This window comes from Tenebrio molitor, chromosome X, assembly GCF_963966145.1.
Source record: "Tenebrio molitor chromosome X, icTenMoli1.1, whole genome shotgun sequence".
NCBI classification, from domain to species: domain Eukaryota; kingdom Metazoa; phylum Arthropoda; class Insecta; order Coleoptera; family Tenebrionidae; genus Tenebrio; species Tenebrio molitor.
The window spans coordinates 1,001,668-1,022,309 of NC_091055.1; the positions used below are offsets into that span (position 1 = coordinate 1,001,668).

General features: G+C 34.1%; 1 protein-coding gene and 1 long non-coding RNA gene across 4 annotated transcripts; one reads left to right on the plus strand and one right to left on the minus strand.

Annotated features, from left to right (window-relative positions):
- Nucleotides 1-325: 325 nt before the first annotated feature.
- Nucleotides 326-15,739, plus strand: stol (stolid). 3 transcript variants are annotated; one of them, XM_069060456.1, is made up of 25 exons: nucleotides 326-695; nucleotides 5,096-5,177; nucleotides 7,921-8,031; nucleotides 8,084-8,306; nucleotides 8,359-8,490; nucleotides 8,613-8,905; nucleotides 8,954-9,064; nucleotides 9,118-9,310; nucleotides 9,359-9,495; nucleotides 9,548-9,628; nucleotides 9,679-9,759; nucleotides 9,819-9,893; nucleotides 9,944-10,063; nucleotides 10,114-10,185; nucleotides 10,237-10,378; nucleotides 10,433-10,478; nucleotides 10,533-10,720; nucleotides 10,774-10,861; nucleotides 10,982-11,014; nucleotides 11,477-11,581; nucleotides 12,882-13,134; nucleotides 13,181-13,544; nucleotides 13,607-13,895; nucleotides 13,949-14,147; nucleotides 14,239-15,739. In XM_069060456.1, exons 1-25 carry the CDS (start codon nucleotides 574-576, stop codon nucleotides 14,341-14,343), a joined length of 3,645 nt encoding a protein of 1,214 aa, XP_068916557.1. In that variant the 5' UTR covers nucleotides 326-573; the 3' UTR covers nucleotides 14,344-15,739. The 3 variants fall into 3 exon arrangements, with proteins under 3 accessions (XP_068916557.1, XP_068916556.1, XP_068916559.1); XM_069060455.1 differs by having other exon boundaries at nucleotides 13,595-13,895; nucleotides 14,239-15,737; XM_069060458.1 differs by lacking the exon at nucleotides 10,982-11,014 and having other exon boundaries at nucleotides 13,595-13,895; nucleotides 14,239-15,720.
- Nucleotides 15,740-17,846: 2,107 nt separating this feature from the next.
- LOC138139884 (uncharacterized) lies at nucleotides 17,847-19,780 on the minus strand. The gene is made up of 3 exons (XR_011162399.1): nucleotides 19,621-19,780; nucleotides 19,204-19,568; nucleotides 17,847-19,154 (listed from the first exon to the last, which is right to left on the minus strand). It is a non-coding gene; the product is annotated as an uncharacterized lncRNA (long non-coding RNA).
- Nucleotides 19,781-20,642: the final 862 nt, after the last annotated feature.

The following is a 20,642-nucleotide window of genomic DNA, read 5'->3' on the forward strand; positions in this document are numbered from 1 at the left end:
TAGCACATTTTTCAGAACTATTTTGCGAATTTAACGTACAATGTTGGAGGTAATTTTTTGAAAATATTTTTGGAAAGCAGGATTCGTAATATGTCATAAAAAGTTTTCCTTGGGGTGCGGTGAAAGTGAGAATACAGTAGAGAGTTCATTGTCAGGAGTTATGAGAAAATGTGAAAATTTTCGATTGATTTGAGATTCCAGCGGATGTGGTCCTGGTCGGTGGGAACACGCATCCTGGAAAAGGCGTCGGGGTATCGACGAAGCGCCTCGGTGCGATTGGAGTTTTCCGTAATGTAGTGAGGGCGGCGTCGGCGCAAGAATGCAACTCCCAAATAGATTAGGCCGACTCGGGGTGTGTACTACAGCCTAAACGCCACCGGTACAATTCACCCTTGCTCACGGTTCAAATGAAATTAACATGTGAAAAATAGTTAATTTGAGTGATTGCTAGACCGATAAAAACTTAACAAATCAATGCACACGCCGACCCTTAATCAAGACTGATCAAGATGTCCTTTGAAGATCGCTTAACCCTCGTAGATTGACCGGAAGTAGTGTAAATTTGTTGTGAACATGGTGTGTGAGAGCCTTGCGCGAAGTAGGACCTTCAAAAAACTATTTTATGTGATTGTTATTTTATTCCTCAGAATTTATCCGGTATTTATGGAACAGGGTGAAGACATCCCACATATCGAGTAAGATAAGAACATTTAATATCACGTTTGTCATATTTTACACAATATTACGCTGCTTTTACTTTAGAATTCATCCGGCATTCGTATTCGTGGACGAGGTCGAAAACATTCTTGGTAACGAGTAAGACCCAAATCTTATAACACTCTGACGTAATAACCTGCTGAAAATACGCAATTAAAGCCACGAAGCTCGAATTTTTCCCCTACTTTGCCGAGCTTTGAGGCCCCTCGTTCCTATCACCCGTTCGCGAAATCGTTTCTTTTTTTTATCACCGATGATGATACAAAATCGCCGAAACAACTTCATTAAATAAGTGAAAATCTGAATCACGTGTAAAACTTCGGAGTGGCACAGTCATCCCCTAAACGTGACAAGCTTAGTAACTATATTTTACCCCCATAACCTAATAAAACTGATATTTGACAAGCAAATACCACGATTTCGCTTATTCCACCTCAAAAAATCACGATTTACGAACATTTTTGACAAATCGTTTATTACATCACGATCTCGACACAACCCTAAAGCCGTGTATTTATTTATTATTTAATATTTGGGTGCTTTTATGTACAAATGCGCTCTTTTTATCTGCATATTTTACAAGACGCTTATTGATTTTGTGTTTTCTGATATTTAATGGGGTTCTAAAAACAAAATCACCCCGAAACACTGACCAAATCGTTATAACCACACACTTTTCTCCATTTCTACGGAACTTTCAAAATTTTGGAAATTTGATAAGGCTAAAACAGGATTGCCAATGTGACGCTTGCAGTAACGCAACGCACGTTTGTGTACCCAATAATGGGTAAATAACATGGAACGTATACCTTAGGGTACCATATTTATATTAATTTGGAATGCAAAATGGACACGCACCAAATGCATAAAACGCTTTGGAATTCACAACTCTGCTACACACCATAAATGAGCAAAATTATTTTGTTGTTGGGAATCCTGATATAAGAGAAAGGAAAACTTTTCATGCGGAAAATAACAAATATTGCTCCTTTTTCTCTCATTTCCGCCGCTCAATTCTTCTTAGTCATGTACGTTTAATTGTTTTCAAAACACTTCGACATCTTCGCCGCTAGGAATTTTAATATAAAACCCACAAATACTTAACAAATGCAAAATTTTGATCTAATTTTCATCGATGAAAACCTGTTTTTGTCTTTTTTTTCAGTCTTTTTAATATTGCGGGTTTATTAAAATGACATTTTATTCAATTTCGTTTTATTGCATACTGTACAAACAGATCTCACATTTATTACATTCCTTCTTGTTCTAAGCTATGCAAACTAAATTCTCTAATACCTTTCAAACACAAACATGAAATTCAATTTTACTGCAACACTCTCTCATCAAACTGTTACATTTTTCTCTTTTATCTCCTTTTCAATAAAATAAAATGGCCTTGATTCATAGAACAGGAGAAAACTTCTTACCTCGGTGAAACCAATTCTACGATACAATCGTAGCAAGTAAAGACGTATAAAGTTAAAATCGTCTCCCCGATAATCTCAAGATTATTTTTATTCGAGTTTCGTAAATTTGAAAATTTTAATTTTCTTCTCTTTTTTTATTGTTGTTGGCAGAGATATTGAAGTTGGGCGACGATTTACATACAAATTTATTCCATTCTTGTATTCACGTATTGCGTACAATTTGTCAAGTTTTTATGTGTAATGCAAATTCGTCTTTGCTTGATGGACCCAACTAATAGACGGCGAATCAAAAACAAGAGAAACTGTTTGAAAAACCAAGTCAAAATGAGATAAATAGAGATTTTGGATTTTCTCATGAGCTATGAGTCATATCTGCGCAAACGTCATTCGTTGCGTTAGTTTCGTTTCTCTCTCGTCTATTTATACAGGATGTCGCAAAATTAACGTATTCCAAGTCGGGGTTCTTGTAGGGAAAAATCTCAGGAATCTCGAAAAAATAAAATAAAAACATATAGGGGGGGTCTTTACAAAGATATATGGGTCTGAAGGTTCAAACTTTTCATCATGTTTTCTTCAAATAAAAAATATAAATGGTTGAGATTAATTTTGAAATATGGTGAGAATGATTATGTAAAATATTAAAATACATATAAATGAAAAGACATTTCTTGAAAAAACAGCTTTATCTCGAAAAAATAAAAGTTTTATTTTTCCAATTTTTGCTCAAAAGGTACTTTTGAACAAATATTGGCAACTTTGATATTTTTTTTGCTTGGTCAACAGGATGTCCCCTACTAAGCCCCGAACTCGGAATACGATAATTTTAAGACACCCTGTATGTATTTGAATTTGAACGTAGTCGACGTGTTGAGTTTTCATTTACAGATTTATCGCTCCGCCTTCGCGCAGATATTTCCAAGGTCACAGCCCACGAGAGAATCCAGCACCTCTACCAACAATATTTTACGTTTCAGCAACAGGATTTTGTAGCTCAAGTTTTACGTATTTCAGAAATTCAAACGCTTCTGTTTTGTAAGAATGGGAAATTGTTGAAATTGTATTTATCTTAATTACTCTTGATTGATCATGAAAGACACAAGTTTTGATACATGCTTGCCTTACAGAACGCTTGTGATCGATGAAATAGCTAGTTTTTCCGAAATAATTTTGAATACTTTTTCAATCCATTGCGTTGACAGACTTCTTAGGTCGAAGTAATTTGAAACACTTTGTCAAGTTAATTTATACACTTAAATTAGCTACTGCAAAATGAAACAAGAACTCACGTAGATCTTCTCGTCAACACTTTTTCAACGACATAATCTTATATTTCGTCCATCTTTGAACAATTGAAATATGTATCGTAACAACGAACTCACGTTTGCCATAAATCTGTTGAAAAATTCTACGCAAAATCATTATTTTCCCATTTCCAGTACATTTCCCTAAAATTCAGCTTTATTAAAAAATCCGGACCCCTACAAATTTACATTCAGCCCTTGATGTTTTTCAGATATTCCATAAATTGTTTATTTTCTTTATATTCGACTTTCACTTTGTTCGAATAACTTTATTAGGTAAATCTGAGACTCATTCGGATGTGCATTACCTGCATCCGTGATTATGTGACTATTACAATCCCAATTTAGTTTTTACAATCGCGATCTACTCAAAATCAACTATAGTAGTGATAATAATACGGCGAAATAAAAGCTTGCCATAATGGACTTAATGCTCTAATAAAATACACAAAGGTGTTTATTAATGTCACGCCATTTCCATTGATTAGGCAGGTATTCTCGTCAAAAGAGCTTTGTCGCGGCGTGATTTAGATCATTAAGAATTTTTGCCATAACCGCAAATATGTACGATGCTATTTCTCTGATGAGAAAATTATTATAAATAATGCACTTACGTGTCTGTTTCGTCTACCATACCCAAATCTCTTGGTGGAATGCCTAAAATGCATCATAGTTTTTTAAGAATTGATATTGAAATGACAGCGAGAACAATTTATATCACTTCTCTTAAAAGCGAGGCAATTGTAGGCCGTAAGTATTGTTCAAGATGTTAGGTAACATCTGTCACTTCAGCTGCGAACTATAAGAATTAGTTTGAGAAATTTTTCGATACTTCAAACACCAGACAAAAACTCTTCTCTGCATCCCAAGCAAACGCAATTTCCCACCCGTAGAAATTTTCAAAATTGGATACATTTTTATAGTCGGCGTTTAATTAATTTTCAGACGTAACATGGGCGAGCTTATTAATTTTTATGTGTAAGCAAGTTACATTTTTTTCTATTTTGCACCGACATTCGCTGTAACCATAAATTTGCAGAGACTATGGGAAATTTATTCATTAGCAGGCAAACAGGCTCTTTATACTTTGTTGATTTAAGGTTGAGAGAAATCTACCGTGAAATAACCATTGACATAATTACACCAGACGCGGTATGTCTATTTTCATTAATACCACTCCTCCGACGAATGGAGTTAAACCATTTTTAAAAAATATTGTTATGTCTCGGGTCCAAGAAGTGATTCCCGTAGGATAGCAAGGGTCAGAGCATAAGACAGGAAAGGGTATGTTATGCCAGAGGTAGAGGGTGTATTGATCTACCCCTACTATCGTTCTTGCCAAGCTAGAGGGGACTATTCTTGCCTTTTAGATTGAGAAATGCCGTAATCTACAATTTTCATAATGCTTACGAGTATATACCTTCATAATTTTACACTGCCAATCGATATTATTAATGGGTGCGTTTCAATAAAACACCAACCGTTCGCGCATTTTAATTCGTCCACTCTTGTACGGACTTTTCGTTTATCATTCATTTTTATAACAACTTGCGGCCGCCATATTTTAAATAGACCATCGATATCTGCAAAACGAAAGTTTCACGAAACTTCTTCGGATTTGTAACCGTTTTTGTCTCTTTGTTGTTTTAGAGTAAGAAACTGGGCGCTCAAATTTGGAGTAGATCTGTGGCAGTATGGCAAATTATCGACAAGAATGAACGAGTTGCAGAGGGTAAGGACACTTAAACAACGATTCCCATGTATAAAAGTTGAGAAATCCAATTGAAACCAGTGTTTACGGCTTACCCATTCCATACAAACAGATACAATGGGTTCTATGTTCTGATGTACTTTCTAATAATACCCACTCCAAATTATAAGACTTTGACCAACTTTTGTACCACGTTTTGAATTTTCCTATAAAAATTTGTCCAAAATGTACAACGTCCAAAATTAATTTTAAAGTCTATTTGACTTGTTTCATAATCGATGTCGCTGATAAAATAACACCACAACTTTTACGGGACGCACCACTTACAAAGTTTAAATCTGATATATTAGCACAATCGAATTTAGTTACTCCCTTTATGTAACACCACTCTCAATTGGCTGAGATTCTTTTTCAACACCAAGAAGAAAACGAAACAAATGTAAATTGTATTTCTCAGCTGATTCTCGAATTGAAACACTGCTTTTAATTAATTACATATACAGGGTGTTAGTAAATGGTTGGGAATAAATTTCGGGGTGAATTCCTTATGAAAAATGTGGCTTAAAACCTAAATAAAGTTTTTCGTTAAAATGAGTAGTTTTCTCAAAAAAAAAAAAAATAAACGTATTCTGGCATATCCGTATTTTTTTTTGAAGTAATGCGAAATAATAATAATGGTTTAAAGAAAAAATTTAAACGTAGAACGTTGAATTTAAAAAAAAATAATTCAAAACTAATACGATTTTAGGCAGACAAATGAACTAATTAGAGAAATTCTCCAACAGTGGACTACATTTTTTTTTTTTTTGAGAAAACTACTCATTTTAACGAAAAACTTTATTTAGGTTTTAAGCCACATTTTTCGTAAGGAATTCACCCTGAAATTTATTCCCAACTATTTACTAACACCCTGTATAATTGTTGTGTTTAATTACTTGTAAAACTTATTCCACCCAAACATCCCTTTTATTCCGGCTAGTGTGATCATCGATTTGCTCTCCTTTAACTTTCAGTCAATCAATCGACAATCGAATTAGGATCAGACTTATAATTTACTTTCCATTGGGCAGCAACAGTTCTGTGAACATTTAGTTGTTTCAGTTTTTTGAAGGTTTATTCCGATATCGCATTTTCCACAGCTAATATAATTTTGATCTGAAGAATCTATATATGACGGACAAAAACTTGCTACGCTTTTGTGCTTCCTCATGTGATAACTGTCGCTTTCGACATTTATTATTAAAGACCGTGCGAATTCAAGCATTTGTGGTTTTTTCGAGACGTAAAGAGATTATTTTTTTATCATTGTAGGGAACTATCGGGTGTTCATTTAAATTTATTCTCAAAGTAGGCGTTGGAGCACCACGGATTACAGATCACGAATCAGCTATTTAAATCTAACCTCACTTTTTGCAGACTGATGAGTTTGACTCTTCAACGCCAATTTTGAGAATAAAAAAAACCGAAAAACATATTGAGGTGTACAAAATCCTTTTTTGTACTCATAGCCTTGAAAGCAACGCTTCCAACATCCAACGCTCACTCACTGGCCCTTTGAGGCATTCAAAAAAAAAATCTGTCTTGATAATAATAAAATTTAGTTCATAAAATACAACTTCCCTGGGTTTTCCTCCATTAAAAAATTACGGAAAGATTTATAATCGTTGAAAATTGTTCCTACAAAATTCACAAATTATTGCAAAAATTGAAATATCAAGTGAAGCAATTGTTTCCAATAACCAAGATCACTGCCTACTTGGTTTTATGTTCGTTTATGTTTAATGTATTAAAATAAAAAAATTTAATTTAATTTTCGTACAAAAAATATTGTATGAACCACTTGGGTGAAGACATCTTCCGTTCATTCGCGCATTAATTAAAGGCACTCGCTCCTTCGTCGCTCAGGCGGGAACATCGTCTTCCCGCACTTGGTGCGTAAATAACTATTATCACCACAGCAAGGCCAAATAAGTTCAAATAAAACTGACCAATCAGTTTTGGTAAAATTTGAAAGATGAAGATGTTACCCTTAAGTTTGCGAAAAAATGCGATAACGCCTATAGAAATGATTGTATTTTGTATTTGATAGGATATTGAAGTGTTTTATAATGATAAATATTTTGTGAGTTTGTGTGTTGAAAGTTGAAAATGGCCGACCGTAATTTACAATGGAAAAGTCTGGTAGAAGTTATCGAATAAAAAGAAAATTCGATTGAGATGACAGTAATTGGTCTTGGAAGGTATACGCATCGAAATTCTCGGTTATGAGCTTACAATGAATATCGTGAAATTAACCCTCCCCCAATTTAATTGAATTTCCAATCTCGACGTCGCCGCTCACCATTATCCAATGTTTTTGTCATTTTTAGCTTTGTCTCATAAAGTATGCTCCGGGATAAATCTTCAAAAATTAAAAGTTTTTCAATAGAGTGAATCACACTAATTCATCCCTGGATTTAATAAGTTTCCTGGCAATTGTCGAAACGCCATCCATCTTTTCCCAACTCGAACAAAACCACTTTCATACAAATACGTTATCCTATAATATCACGAGAGCTGTCTCGGAGGTAAATAAGTCTTTGTACTAGTGAATAATCCCGAAATATGTCGGTAAACCACATTTGAAGCTCCCAAAGTTCCTGCAGGTCTCACTTGTTTTATTATTAGAAGCTCTGGAGCTTGCAAGGATTTTATAAGCTGCGCAGCATTGACCATTAAAATCAATTATTTTAACTTCGTCCGCTTAGAAGCTAATTTGTTCTAGAAATATCACGACGAAAATATTAAAGTTGCTAGAAAGGACGGTTTTCAAATGGTCAAAGACATGGCTAAAGAAGTTCAAAATATGATGAGTTTCAAAATTGAGGCAGTTAGGGTAAGGTCGCGTCTTTTCTCGCGCTCACTTTCCTAAACACGATTTTTCCCAGAGGATAACCGAATCAGCTGAACAAGCTGCACTAACGCCACAAACAGATAACGGACAACCCTTCCGTTATTATAATGCTAAAAGACTGAATTCGTTTGGTCCTGATGGACGACCAGTTGAGGGTACAAGAGAAATGATGCTAACGCCAAATCCTCATTTCGATCATTTACCAGTTAACGCTAGTCTTAGTACTGTACTGATCCCACCAAACGTGGAAGAATACGGTAAGGTGAGCTTCCAAATTACAAAAAATCCCTACAAATATTGTTTTCTCAGATCCGGAAGTCACAAACGCGATCCAATGGTCTGAACATTTAGATCCTCTTTTTATACATAATTATGAAGATGATCCATCGCTCTCCTGGCAGTTTTTTGGAAGCTCCGCTGGATTTTTAAGGAGATATCCAGGTAAAAAAGCACCAAAAAAATCTGAATTGAGCTTTGAGAGAATCTTTTCACTTCGAAAAAATATTGTCGCGTTAGCTAAATCCCCCGTGACCCAAAATTACTATTAAAAATACATTCAACAGGTATTGCGTGGCCCCCCGAGGATATGTCAACAATCTGGCAACGTCCCAGAAATTCGCGAAACGTTTACGATTTTCGATCCTCAGCGTGGTATGTCTCGGCTGCAACATCACCAAAAGACATTGTAATCCTCATTGACAACTCGGGCTCTATGAGTGGCCATAAATCTAACCTCGCCAGAGCCACAACCGAATCAATTTTGAACACTTTAGGAGACAACGACTTCGTTAACGTTTACAAATTCTCAGACGCAACAGAAGAGACGGTGCCCTGCTTCAAAGACATGCTTGTGCAAGTAAGTTTTGGCGCTAGTCGGTTGCGGAATTTAATAAACTGTTTTAAGGCCAACAGCGAGAACGTTCGATGGTTGAAAGAATCTCTGGCGACTTTCAAATCCGAAAATATTGCAAATTTTACGGCAGCACTGGTTACAGGATTTGAAATTTTGCACAAAGTAAGAGGTTGTCGCGTTCGTGGTGGTGTTATTAGTCGGGGTTGTTGTTGCAGTACAACAGGACCGGTCAGGGGTGTCAGTGCAACCAAGCGATAATGCTGATCACGGATGGACCGCCCTCCAGCTACAGAGACATTTTTAAAAAGTACAATTTCCCTCACCATCCAGTCAGAATTTTCACGTATTTGATCGGAAAAGACTCGAGCAGCGCGCACGAAATGCACTGGATGGCGTGCGCAAATAAAGGTAACGGTGCCAAAGAGTGTCCGGCTTTTTTGAAAGCACTCTTTTCAGGATACTACACCAGGATCGAAAGCTTCGACAAAATTAACGAAAGAGTTTTGCATTATATCGAAGTGCTAGCGAGGCCGATGGTGATGTATCAAACTGACCACCCGATACAATGGACCCCCGCTTATGTGGGTGGTCGAGTAAGTCCCCAATACCGATCAATAAATCCAAAATTACACGTGTTGGTTTCAGGCCGACAGCTTTTTGAACGACAAAGTGGGACAATTGATGACAACGGTTGTTACTCCAGTTTTTGATCGACGAAACCATACGGTACTCAAAATTTCCCAAAAAAGCATTATTATTTATTATTATTATTTCAGGTGAGGGTTGCCAATTTGTTAGGTGTGGTGGGAACGGATGTTTCGATCGATCAAATCAAAAAGCTCGTGCCATCATACAAGGTAAATAAATTGAAAATTTTATTTTGGAAAAATACATCAGTTTCTTTTTGTTGTCTCAGCTTGGTGTTAACGGTTACTCGTTCATCATAAACAACAACGGGCACGTTCTGTTCCATCCAGATTTGAGACCTTTGGTAAGTTTTCAAAAATGATCGATTCCGTCTTGACATCCAGTCGTTTTTAGCAAAACAACGAATTGTACGAAGACACTCTAGAACCCCAGTACATCTCAGTCGATTTGACTGAAGTTGAACTGGTGGAAAACGAAAATGGACCACGTGAAAATCATTCTGTTCTCCTCGATGTAAGTCAGTTCGGAAGTTCGCATTAATTATTAATATAATCACATTTCAGCTAAGATACGACATGATCCAACAAAAAGAAGGAGAAACGGAATTGGGAGTCAAGATCCATTACGACAATGTGGTGAGTCTCAATGTAGATGCTTTATGGAAACACTAACTAACAAATTCTCAGCGGCGTGTTACAACCAGAAGACATAAATATTTTTACACCCCCATTGAGGGTACGCCGTTCGCTTTGGGGTTGGCAATCCCAGAACGTTACGGCATGTACGAGTTGCTCGCAGAACAAGAAATTAAGCACAGTCAAAGAAATGGTAAGCACTAAACCTTCAAACTCGATATCTGATCTGAAGAGGTATTTGTTGTAGTGACAGACTACTTCAAAGGTACCAACTGGAAGGTGCATCCTGATTGGTAATTAACTTCATCCAATGGTTGCGAATCGATGTAATTTTTTTACCTTTGAAGGGTTTACTGCGAATATACGAGTGGTGCATCCGGCGAACAGTGGTTTAAAACAGCTGAAGAAAGAGTTTTGCATTTTTTATCTCGCAGTAGGCGCCCTGGATGGAAATGGATGTCTTTACGGCCGCGCTCACCTTCTCAACGCGAACATCGCCATCAAACAACCAAAAAGGACAAGGACGCATACTTTTGTAAACTCTAGATTCAACCAAAAATTATCACTGACGTGTTTGCTCGATTTCAGGTGACAAGAATCTGCTGCAATCGCTTGTCTTGGACGCCATGGTCACGGAGGAGCTGGAAAGGCACAATACTCGCTCTGAAGATACGCAGTAAGTTTTCAAAAGATTCTTTGCATGCCTTTGCAAATAACGCTGAACTAATGTGATATACCTAACTAATGCACTAACTAGTTTTAACGAGTTAATTTACTAATTTTCTCTGCACATTAGCCCTATTGGCACACTTTTGGTACAGTTGCAAAGGTAAAGTCATCAAGAAGATCCTAGTGTTGTTTTTGATAAGTTTTAGAAAACTGAAAGCATTTATTAAACCACTCGGCATGGATGTTAACATCCATGCAGCCGCAAAATCTATATCTTAAGGAAAAAGTGTTAAGCGTAATGAATGCTTCATGTTAACATAGTTTAGTTCAATCTTTTATCATCATCCTACTACAAATTGCGTCAAAGTTTTTTCCACTTGAATATTTAACCACAATTTCATTGCTAACAGGAGGTAGTAAGTATATTGTAAAAGAAAGTGGAAAAAATGGCAATAATGACAGAACCGATCTCAAATTTTAGGTACATGAGGAGTACCTATTTTACACATCCAGCCACTAGTTCTACAACTACTACTAATGCGTTTCTATTTCAGGTTGTAATTTAGGTTTCTTTTTTAAACTCTTGCTAGTGCTCACAGACTAATACATTTTATATTTACAGCCAAGGACACCAAATTTTTGGACTAACCCTAACATTCGTCGCTACAAGAAGTGGTCTGTTGAGATGGACTGATCACAGCATTACTAACGAAAAACCTCCACACCCGTAAGTTTTTATTTTACGTTGTTGCCATAATGACCAAAGTGAATAAAAACAACGTGCGATCAATTCAAAACTGAAAGAAAAAAGTAATGGTTATGCATGGTAAACTCTGTCCACTCATAGATTGCTTGACATAAATGTTACTAAAAATGTTCACTCTACGCTACAACAAATAGATCCGGCGCGAAATTTAAAAAAATGGAAAGAACAGGTTTGCACTAAGGAAAGACGAAAGAAAACTTCAGTATAGTAGGAGTAATATATTAGGTTTTATTATTACAGGGGATTTCACCCGACGGAATTAAAAATGCAACCCACAATACATTTTCGAATTTCCGAAAAAAGCTGGCCACTGAAATTAAAATATTCAGCTTTTTTCGGAAATGGCTAAACACAAACAAGAGATTATTTAATATTAATTTAATGCATGAAAAAATTTTCCTCTGTATCATTTTCGATGTTTGTAATGTCACTTAAAAGTGTTCATTATGCTAGATTCTTGAGGCACGCACTCACTTCACAAATTTAAAAAAATCAACAAAAAATCGCACCGGAACAGATCAAAACAGCAACACGATCAAAACTAATAACTTTTAAAACCAGAGAAACGCAAAACAAAGCTCTAAAGATGAAAAATCGCAAATTTAAATGCTTAAACTACTTGACAGCACTGACAATTGCAAATGTCATAATTTATTTTTCGCGTGGATTTCATAACAACCAATAAGAATCAGTGGCGCGAATGTTTCAAGATATTACCAACACAATCTATGATACTTTGTAAATATTTTAATGTTATGGTTTGGGGATTTTGTTATCTAAGAATATTTAAAAAACAGCATTCTATCACTGGACGCAGTCTAGTAGAAGATTAGAATATCTATTTGTTTTATAGCATGGTTTCTAGTGATTATTGACTATGGGATTGGTATTGATAGTAAATGTCAGAAATGTGACGTCATTTGAATCTGAATCCATGTTTTTATCAAAATAAACTATTAAGGGGGTAGATTATTATTGTAGCAACATTTGGAAGACAATTTGAAATTTAATTTTCAATGGAATAACATTGCTTCGTCAATACCAACCCAATTCCTTTAAAATAAAAGTCACTAGATATTTATTGTATATTTAAAAGAATTAAATTAATGAAGCCGAAATAGAAAAAATAGCATGTTACACTCGTTTCACAAGACATGTGACCCTTTCGTTCGACAATAGATTGTCTTGTACAATATACTATTGTAGTACGACTCTTGTTGAGTTTTAGAAGAAAAAGTTGATATAAAAATTTCGTTTTTAGGCATTTTAGCGAATCAAATGTTAAAGCCATGGACGAAACTTGGTACAAGCGTGCGGTTGATCAACATTCAATAGAACCCGAAAGCTTTGTTTTTTCCGTACCATTTGACAGCAACTTGCAAGAGAACCCGTTGATCACAGCTACCCACGCAGTGTTTGTTGAGCACAACGGCCATCGAGCTCCTGCTGCCGTGGTTGGTTTGCAGTACCAACACTCCACTCTGGCATCGCTTTTCTTAAATATCACCTCCAAGGTGAGAAATCAAACTGTGGTTTTGTTTTCTGAAGAAATCATTTTAGTGCACTGGTACTTCGTCTTGTACCAAAACGTGCGCAAGCAAAGAGCTAGACTGTTACGTCCTCGATAACAATGGTTTTGTGATCATTTCCGAAAAAACAGAACACACTGGACAATTTTTTGGGCAGATTGATGGAACAATAATGGACTCGCTTGTTCAAGACAGAATATACAAAAAGATAACGGTTTATGATTATCAAGGTGCTTGTTCTAACAGTAAGAATCACTACAGCGGCGACGCCAACAAAATCAAACCGTTCGATCCTATCAAATCTTTTTTCAAACACTTGGTTAAACTCTTGATGTTGTTGATGACCAAACTGGAGAGTGCTTACGGGACTGCCATCGCTTACGCTCAAGAAGAAGGTATATCTTCGGAACGGTAATAATCAAAGAAAAATTAAATAACATTCCAGGTGATCGGGTAGAAACCATTTATTCCGATTATGACAGCAACTTTGATCAGTATCCGACAGGTGAAGATGTCATAGGAGAACACGACCCCTTGATACCACCCCCGTACACCAACACTCCTTCCTTTATTCCTCCCTACGAGTCTGATCCTTTGGAAGGGGTTGACATAAGTCAGTTCGGAATACGACCTTGCGATCGCAAAGTTGATTTGTACATTCTCCAGCCGGACAAGCTGAACGTGAGCGGCCAAAGCGACCCTTTAAAGGGGAAATTAACAAACTGTCACGTCACTGCGTGCGAGAGGTGAAAACATGATTCATTTGGCTCATCCTCAAATGCATTTTTCTCCATTTTAGACCGTTCAGTGTTCAGAAAATTCCGCACAGTAATTTGATTTTGTTGGTCGTGGACACATTGTGTCCCTGCGGAAGCAAACAATTCAGTATTGCTCCGCAAGAACTGATTTACGATACAGGGAATGGAGGCTGTTTGCATAAACCTAAAGATAGTTTGTATAGAAGACGTCCACCGAAGTGTATTAATTACCATCCTGAGGTAAGCGTTTTCGCATTTTTCCTATTTTGCAAATGAGATTATCTTGTACGGTTGTTCAATACTACCAAGAATCATCACTTTTGTTTTGTAGGAGAGTGAGATTAACATTTGTGGTAAGGCATCGATTACGTCATTAAGCATCGCGACACTGCTTATTATAAGCGTGATGTATTACATTTTGGCTATTTCGTCGTGATCGTAAATTACACTTAAGATTCTATACCTTTAAAACGTAAACTGAGGCAACTATTGTTGCGTTTTAATAGACTACAATGAAATTTCTTATATAACACGTTCATGATTATCATTTATATTCATATCACAAATTGAAGAGAAGAATTAATTGTGTTATTTGGATAGAATAGAGCAGTTTTTTTAATAATATATACAAATATATATATTGACAAAAGTCGTAAAAAACTAGTTGAATTTTTTATATAATTTATAAAATATGTGAAAGTAATTTTGGGTGTATTTGTACATATCAAATGTTGTACTGTTTATAACCTGTGATTTTCACATAGTGAAAATGACAGTTCTATATCATTTAGAGGTTAATTAATGTATTTGATTACGACAATAATTCTGTCTACGTTTAAATTGTGTTGAATTTTTGGGTTGAAAATGTACTGATCGCCTGATCGGGGTGGTGGTGAGTAGGGTACGTGTTCCTGCACCCCAACCACAGGATTGAGCGACCTGTAACTATGACAATACTTATAGTAAAACTGTGAATATTGGCATACAGGTTATTTAGGATAGTCAACATAATCTGCTGTTGTAAATAATAAAACAAAATTTGTGTGGCGTACACTTAGTTCAAGTTTAAATTTAATAACTACGGTAGTTATGTTCAAATCGCATTGATATTTTCTAATAATTATAATTACACATTGTAAGTGCCAGTTTTTCTACTGACTTCATTCTTTTGTTACTTAAGATGTAAGACAAATCTGACAATTGCAAGAGTTTATCTTTTATTTGGTATGATACGTGTCAAAGTATTTGTACATTATAAAATTTTAGAATTTGTACATTATTAGATAAAATTAATGTACGAAATTAATTTCAGGTAATGTAACATACATATTTTAAATAATTAACATTAATTAGTCTACTAATGTACATGTAGTTAGGGTGAGTTTTGTAATTAAAAGTTAATTATTTTGTAATGTGGAGTGAATGAAATTGTCATTAGTATAGTGTGTTTGATACAGCTATTTTGGTTAGATCGAATTATGCTAATTTATTTCGTAACTTAACTACACTATACTAAAACTGAGTCTTCCAATTAAAACAAATAATTAATTGTAAGTTATTATGAAAATATAGAAAATGTAGTACTACTAATGTATTCAATTTTAAGCAACATGTGTAGAACAGTTATCGAGCATTGTTTATTTGTCAAACGTTGATTGTCTGTTGTATGTACAATTCATACTAGACTTCACCATATCTTAAATAAATTGCATAGTTTTAATTAAAAACTAATATATTTATCAAAATTGTCGTTATTAACGATCAACCAACCCAAACCTCGACTCTGTGATTCCATTCGTTTAGAAATTCTTCGAGACGAGCCTTCTACAATTTGACCAATCTGCGACCTGATCCAAAAGCTAACAAAAAATTATGTTGTTTGAAAAAAAAAAAATTAAAAGATTCGTTCGATCCAACGATATTACGACGTGGCCCTTCGCTTTTTGTGACTTCCAACGCCTATGAAAAAAGAATTGGATTATACTTTTCTCATTTGTAGGCAATTTGCTTTCTTTCAATCATTTAAAAAGGTGAAAAAAAAAGTTCTCATTGAGCCAGCAGAATGTACTTCGTGTGGAAATTATTGAAAGTTTTTCGTAGCAGTTATCCAAGAATGGTTCCATGTGTTTTGCCTAACTTAATTGGTTCAAAAGTATCTCATAATATTTGTCTACAGGTGTCTTAAAATTATTGTATTCCGAGTTCGGGGCTTAGTAGGGGACATCCTGTTGACCAAGTAAAAATGTTTAAAAAAATATTGCTGTCACTTTGAAAAAAATATCAAAGTTGCTAATATTCGTTTAGAAGTACCTGATTAATATTCTAGCTATGTTGTACTGTCCTTTTGAACAAAAATTTTTTCGAGGTAAAGCTGTTTTTTCAAGAAATGTCTTCATTTATATTTTAATATTTTACATAATCATCCTCACCATATATCAAAATGAATGTCAACCATTTATATTTTTTATTTAAAGAAAACATGATGAAAAGTTTGAACCTTCAGACCCATATATCTTTGTAAAGACCCCCCTATATTTTTTATTTTATTTTTTCGAGATTCCTGAGATTTTTCCTTACAAGACCCCCGACTTGGAATACGTTAATTTTGCGACACCCTGTATAATAATCTGACCGTTAGAAAAATGTCCTTGTTTAAAACGCATAAGAAATGAAAGTCATCTAAGCATCATATTGTAACCCGCGAAGAATAAAAGAAAGATGTCTAGATCTAGAACCATTTAGAATCCGCACCTGTGTCGTGAACCGGGGTGATGTCTTCGGCTCTCGATGAATCCATTCTGAACAGGGGCAGATCGCATAAAAGCAGTAGCTTGTGAGTGAGTTATCGGAGAATAAAAACGAATATAAAAAGCAGTCGGAGGTTAATGTTAATTTATTTAATTATCAAACGCACAGTCAAAAAACCTAACTATATGAATACAGGCTGAAATCGAAATAGGTAGGTACATCGGAATATTAAAACCCTAGGATCTTCAGAACAATTGTGAAAATCACGTGCATTCTGTTTTGCGCCATACCTCCGCATGAGGATGAGGACAGAAATGACAGGTACAGTTTAAGCAGAAAACTTGAGTACGCCACTGGTATAGTTTGTCCAGCGAGAGATTGGTTGACATAAAAGTCACTAAATTCTACGTAGAGAAAGGAGTACCTAGCGCACGTAAAATTTGAAATATATCCTTCAAGCAGTAACATTTTTGCCATGAAATTATGCTCTAATTAATGTATTCTAGTGCATTTTGTTGTGTTGGGTTAATTCATACAATTTTAGATCTCCCAATCTTTCGCTGGATGAAGTTTATCACGTTTCACGTTAGGAAAAATAGTAGGATTGAAGAGTTATCGAGCGGAACGCAAAAAAAGGTGCAAAAAGTGTTTGGTTTTTATTCATAGTATTCTTACACTTTTTTGAGCTATTTTCATGTTTCGATTAATTAGAGTTTCCAGAAGCGTCTCTTTCGGGGTGGAATTAAATTGAAATGAATTTAAAATGATTAATGACATTTTCGGTTTATTCCCTTATTGAAGATACTATGGTTGACATATTATGATGCACTTCAATTTCACCCTGTATATATTAGGCAGCGAAGTCTTCAAACCGCTCTCGCAAATAAAACTTGAGATAAGAGAGGATGCAAGGTTTTGTAAAAAAAGTACACGTTATGAACATAATCTGAATGAAATTGTATTTTTTTTTTCATTTTTACGATATTTTATAAATTCGTTAGTTATGTAACGGCGATCGCATTTCACACCCGCCGTATTAAAAATTTAATAAATTCGCTAGAAATAAGATTCCCTTAAAATTATAACTTATGAAAAGCATTGTATGAGTACTTTTTTAGCGCTTAGCAGGTTTATTTCCATATACGTTTCAAATAAATTTATTGGGTGATTTTGAAATTAAAAAACGAACGATTTCATTCAGTAGTCATTTATTTACAACCTCCCGTTCAAATGTTTGTCATGAATAATTAAAAAAAAACTTTCATATCAAAGTTATGCAAAATGTAACTGTCAAAACCTGTCCTACGACTCATTAGCGTCTGTAAAAAAAGTGGTATGACCGAAGTATTTTGTAAAGGTGAAAATTTCATTGAAAATAGCGGTACTTTTTTTTCAATGAAATGAAATTGTGCAAAAATTCTTTAATCTTCCATGTCAAAATTTTTTTATTCTTCTTTAAAATGTTCGGGTCATCGGTGACCCACGAAGTACTTTGTTCGCACCATTTGCGATTTTTACTGCTGAAAGCTACCATAATCACAAAATATTTCTGTGGCGGTCGTGAAAAAGTAGGTAAGTCAAATAATTTCAAAAATGAGTTAGCGATGTTTACACCTTAATAATAAATCATTGAGTTAAATAATTCAGATTTTCACAGTTTAAAATTGACTTATATTGAAAGCAAGTACAGGTAGAAAGAAGTTTCTATTTAATTACAGGATTTTAGGAATGATGTGGAATTTTGAATCGTTGCCCTGAAAAATTAACATTTTCGACTTACCTAGTTTTTCACGACCGCCACAGATTTAATACCGTTTTAATTTTCAATCCACTTAAATCTAATGCGGTAGGACCTGTTTTACGAATTCCAGCAAAACACGATCGTAAAATGAAGACCAAAATATAATGTTGGTAATTTGATTTACAAATCTGGTTGCAAATATTGCAGTTTTTTTATTTATGTATTTTTAAAAATTAATAAAACAAGTTTAAATAAAAAAAATTATATATAAAACAATGAAAACTCAAGGCTGCAAAGGTGGTGCACAAAACGCTCAGCTCCACCTCTACATGTACTAAAAACTTATTATGTACAATTTGTACTTTTTATGCACAAAACATTCAAGACAAAATAGTAAACACAAGATAACTATTGTATCACAAATCAATAAAATAAAAATGCAAATTTAAAATGTTTTCAACATAAATTAAGAAAATGCATGGCATGCTTTACCAAAAAGCATATGATAACTGAAAATATATTAAATATATTAAAATAGTATTAATTCTAAAACTGAATATCAATAAAACTTTTGTAAAAATATCAACTAATAATAAACAATCTCTTTTAAGACTCAGGAAAATAAAAAAGGTGTTTGATCTGCTGAACTGGGCAGTGTTGATGTTGGACTAGTAAAAAATTCATTATTTACTGTTATAGATATATCAAAAGTACTATCTACTTGTGATTGAATATCTGTTGATGCACATTTTATTTTACTAAAAGAAAAAAATATATTGATTGTTACTACATGAAATTAAATTTTACCTGTCCTCTATCTCTGGTTTCTCAAATTTCTCTGATTTAAAAATTCGATCTGTTGAACATATATGCCAGACTTTTAACATATGAGAAATGTTTGTTTTCCATCTTCTTTTCAAATGATGTTCAGATTTTATTTTATCAAAGTTAGTAAAAACTCTTCTAAGGCTTTTCTGGTCTTGGTTCTGTGTATTATTTCTGTCATCACAAAAATTTTGAACATATGAAAACTCATTTTCTGGTTCACAGTCTATAGAAAATTCACTACTTCTGTCAGAATCGTCGTTATCACTATACTCGTAATCCAAATCTTCATCTGAATTTAACAAACTATCCCATTTGTTTGATAAATCCATTATTGCTTTTTTAACCTTAAAAAATTGTATTTTTAAATATTCTAATAAAATACTTGCCTTCTCTTACACCACCTGTAATAGGTGTAGAACCTTTATCATATAAAACAAAATTCGTGATTATCATTATAAAAACTGCGAAATTTTAACAAACGCATGATGTACAAAAACAATCGGTTTGTGTAAAAAGTTACGACTGTTTCATGCGCATGCCCAATTCCCGATGGTTTTGATAAGGTTTTGAGCGGAAATTTTGAATTGTAGATGCATAATAAATCATATTAATAAATAATTCGATCGACCGTTAAAATTGTACTTACTTTTACTACATTTATTGATTATGATAGTATACTCAAACAGGTACACAAACATAAAGAAACAAAAGATTTACTTAAGACAGTAGGTATTCATAACACAATTTTAAACTTGACTTTCTTTATTCTTTTATGTTTCAAACAAAACAAAGATAACATACTATAAAATTAACGTAAAGTAGTTTTTTTTTTTTAATTACGCATAACATCTAAACAAAACTTTAGAAACTGATTTCTAAAGTAAACAAAATGAAATAAACATCGAAAAAAAACGAATTAGATTTTTACACTCACTTAGGTATACACATGTTTTTATATGTTTAATGTTGTTATATACATATTGTTATTAAAATACTAATTTTGCAAAGTTAAGTTAATTTCAGTTTTCACAAAATCAAATCATCTGATAAAAAATGTCTCTTCTAGGCAACAACAGAAAGTATTTTAATAAACAAATAAATTATAGACAATCAAAGAAACCCAAATGAGCGTAAAATCAATATTAGGCAAAAATTCGCAATTCCTGTAAGGAATTCAATTCAAATTATTCTACCTTTTGATTTTACATACATATCATTAATCATAAGTAGACTTTTGCCCTTTTTTGAAATATTAATTTTAAATTTTAACTAAAATTTTTCCTTGAAAATAGGTAAATGATTTCGTTTGAAAAATTCTGTTATGTATTTTCAATAGTATTTTATGCACAAATAACTGTATCGGTCAACTTAGATAGTAGATTTTTGAATATTTTTTTTCTTGCGTCATCCCAAACCTA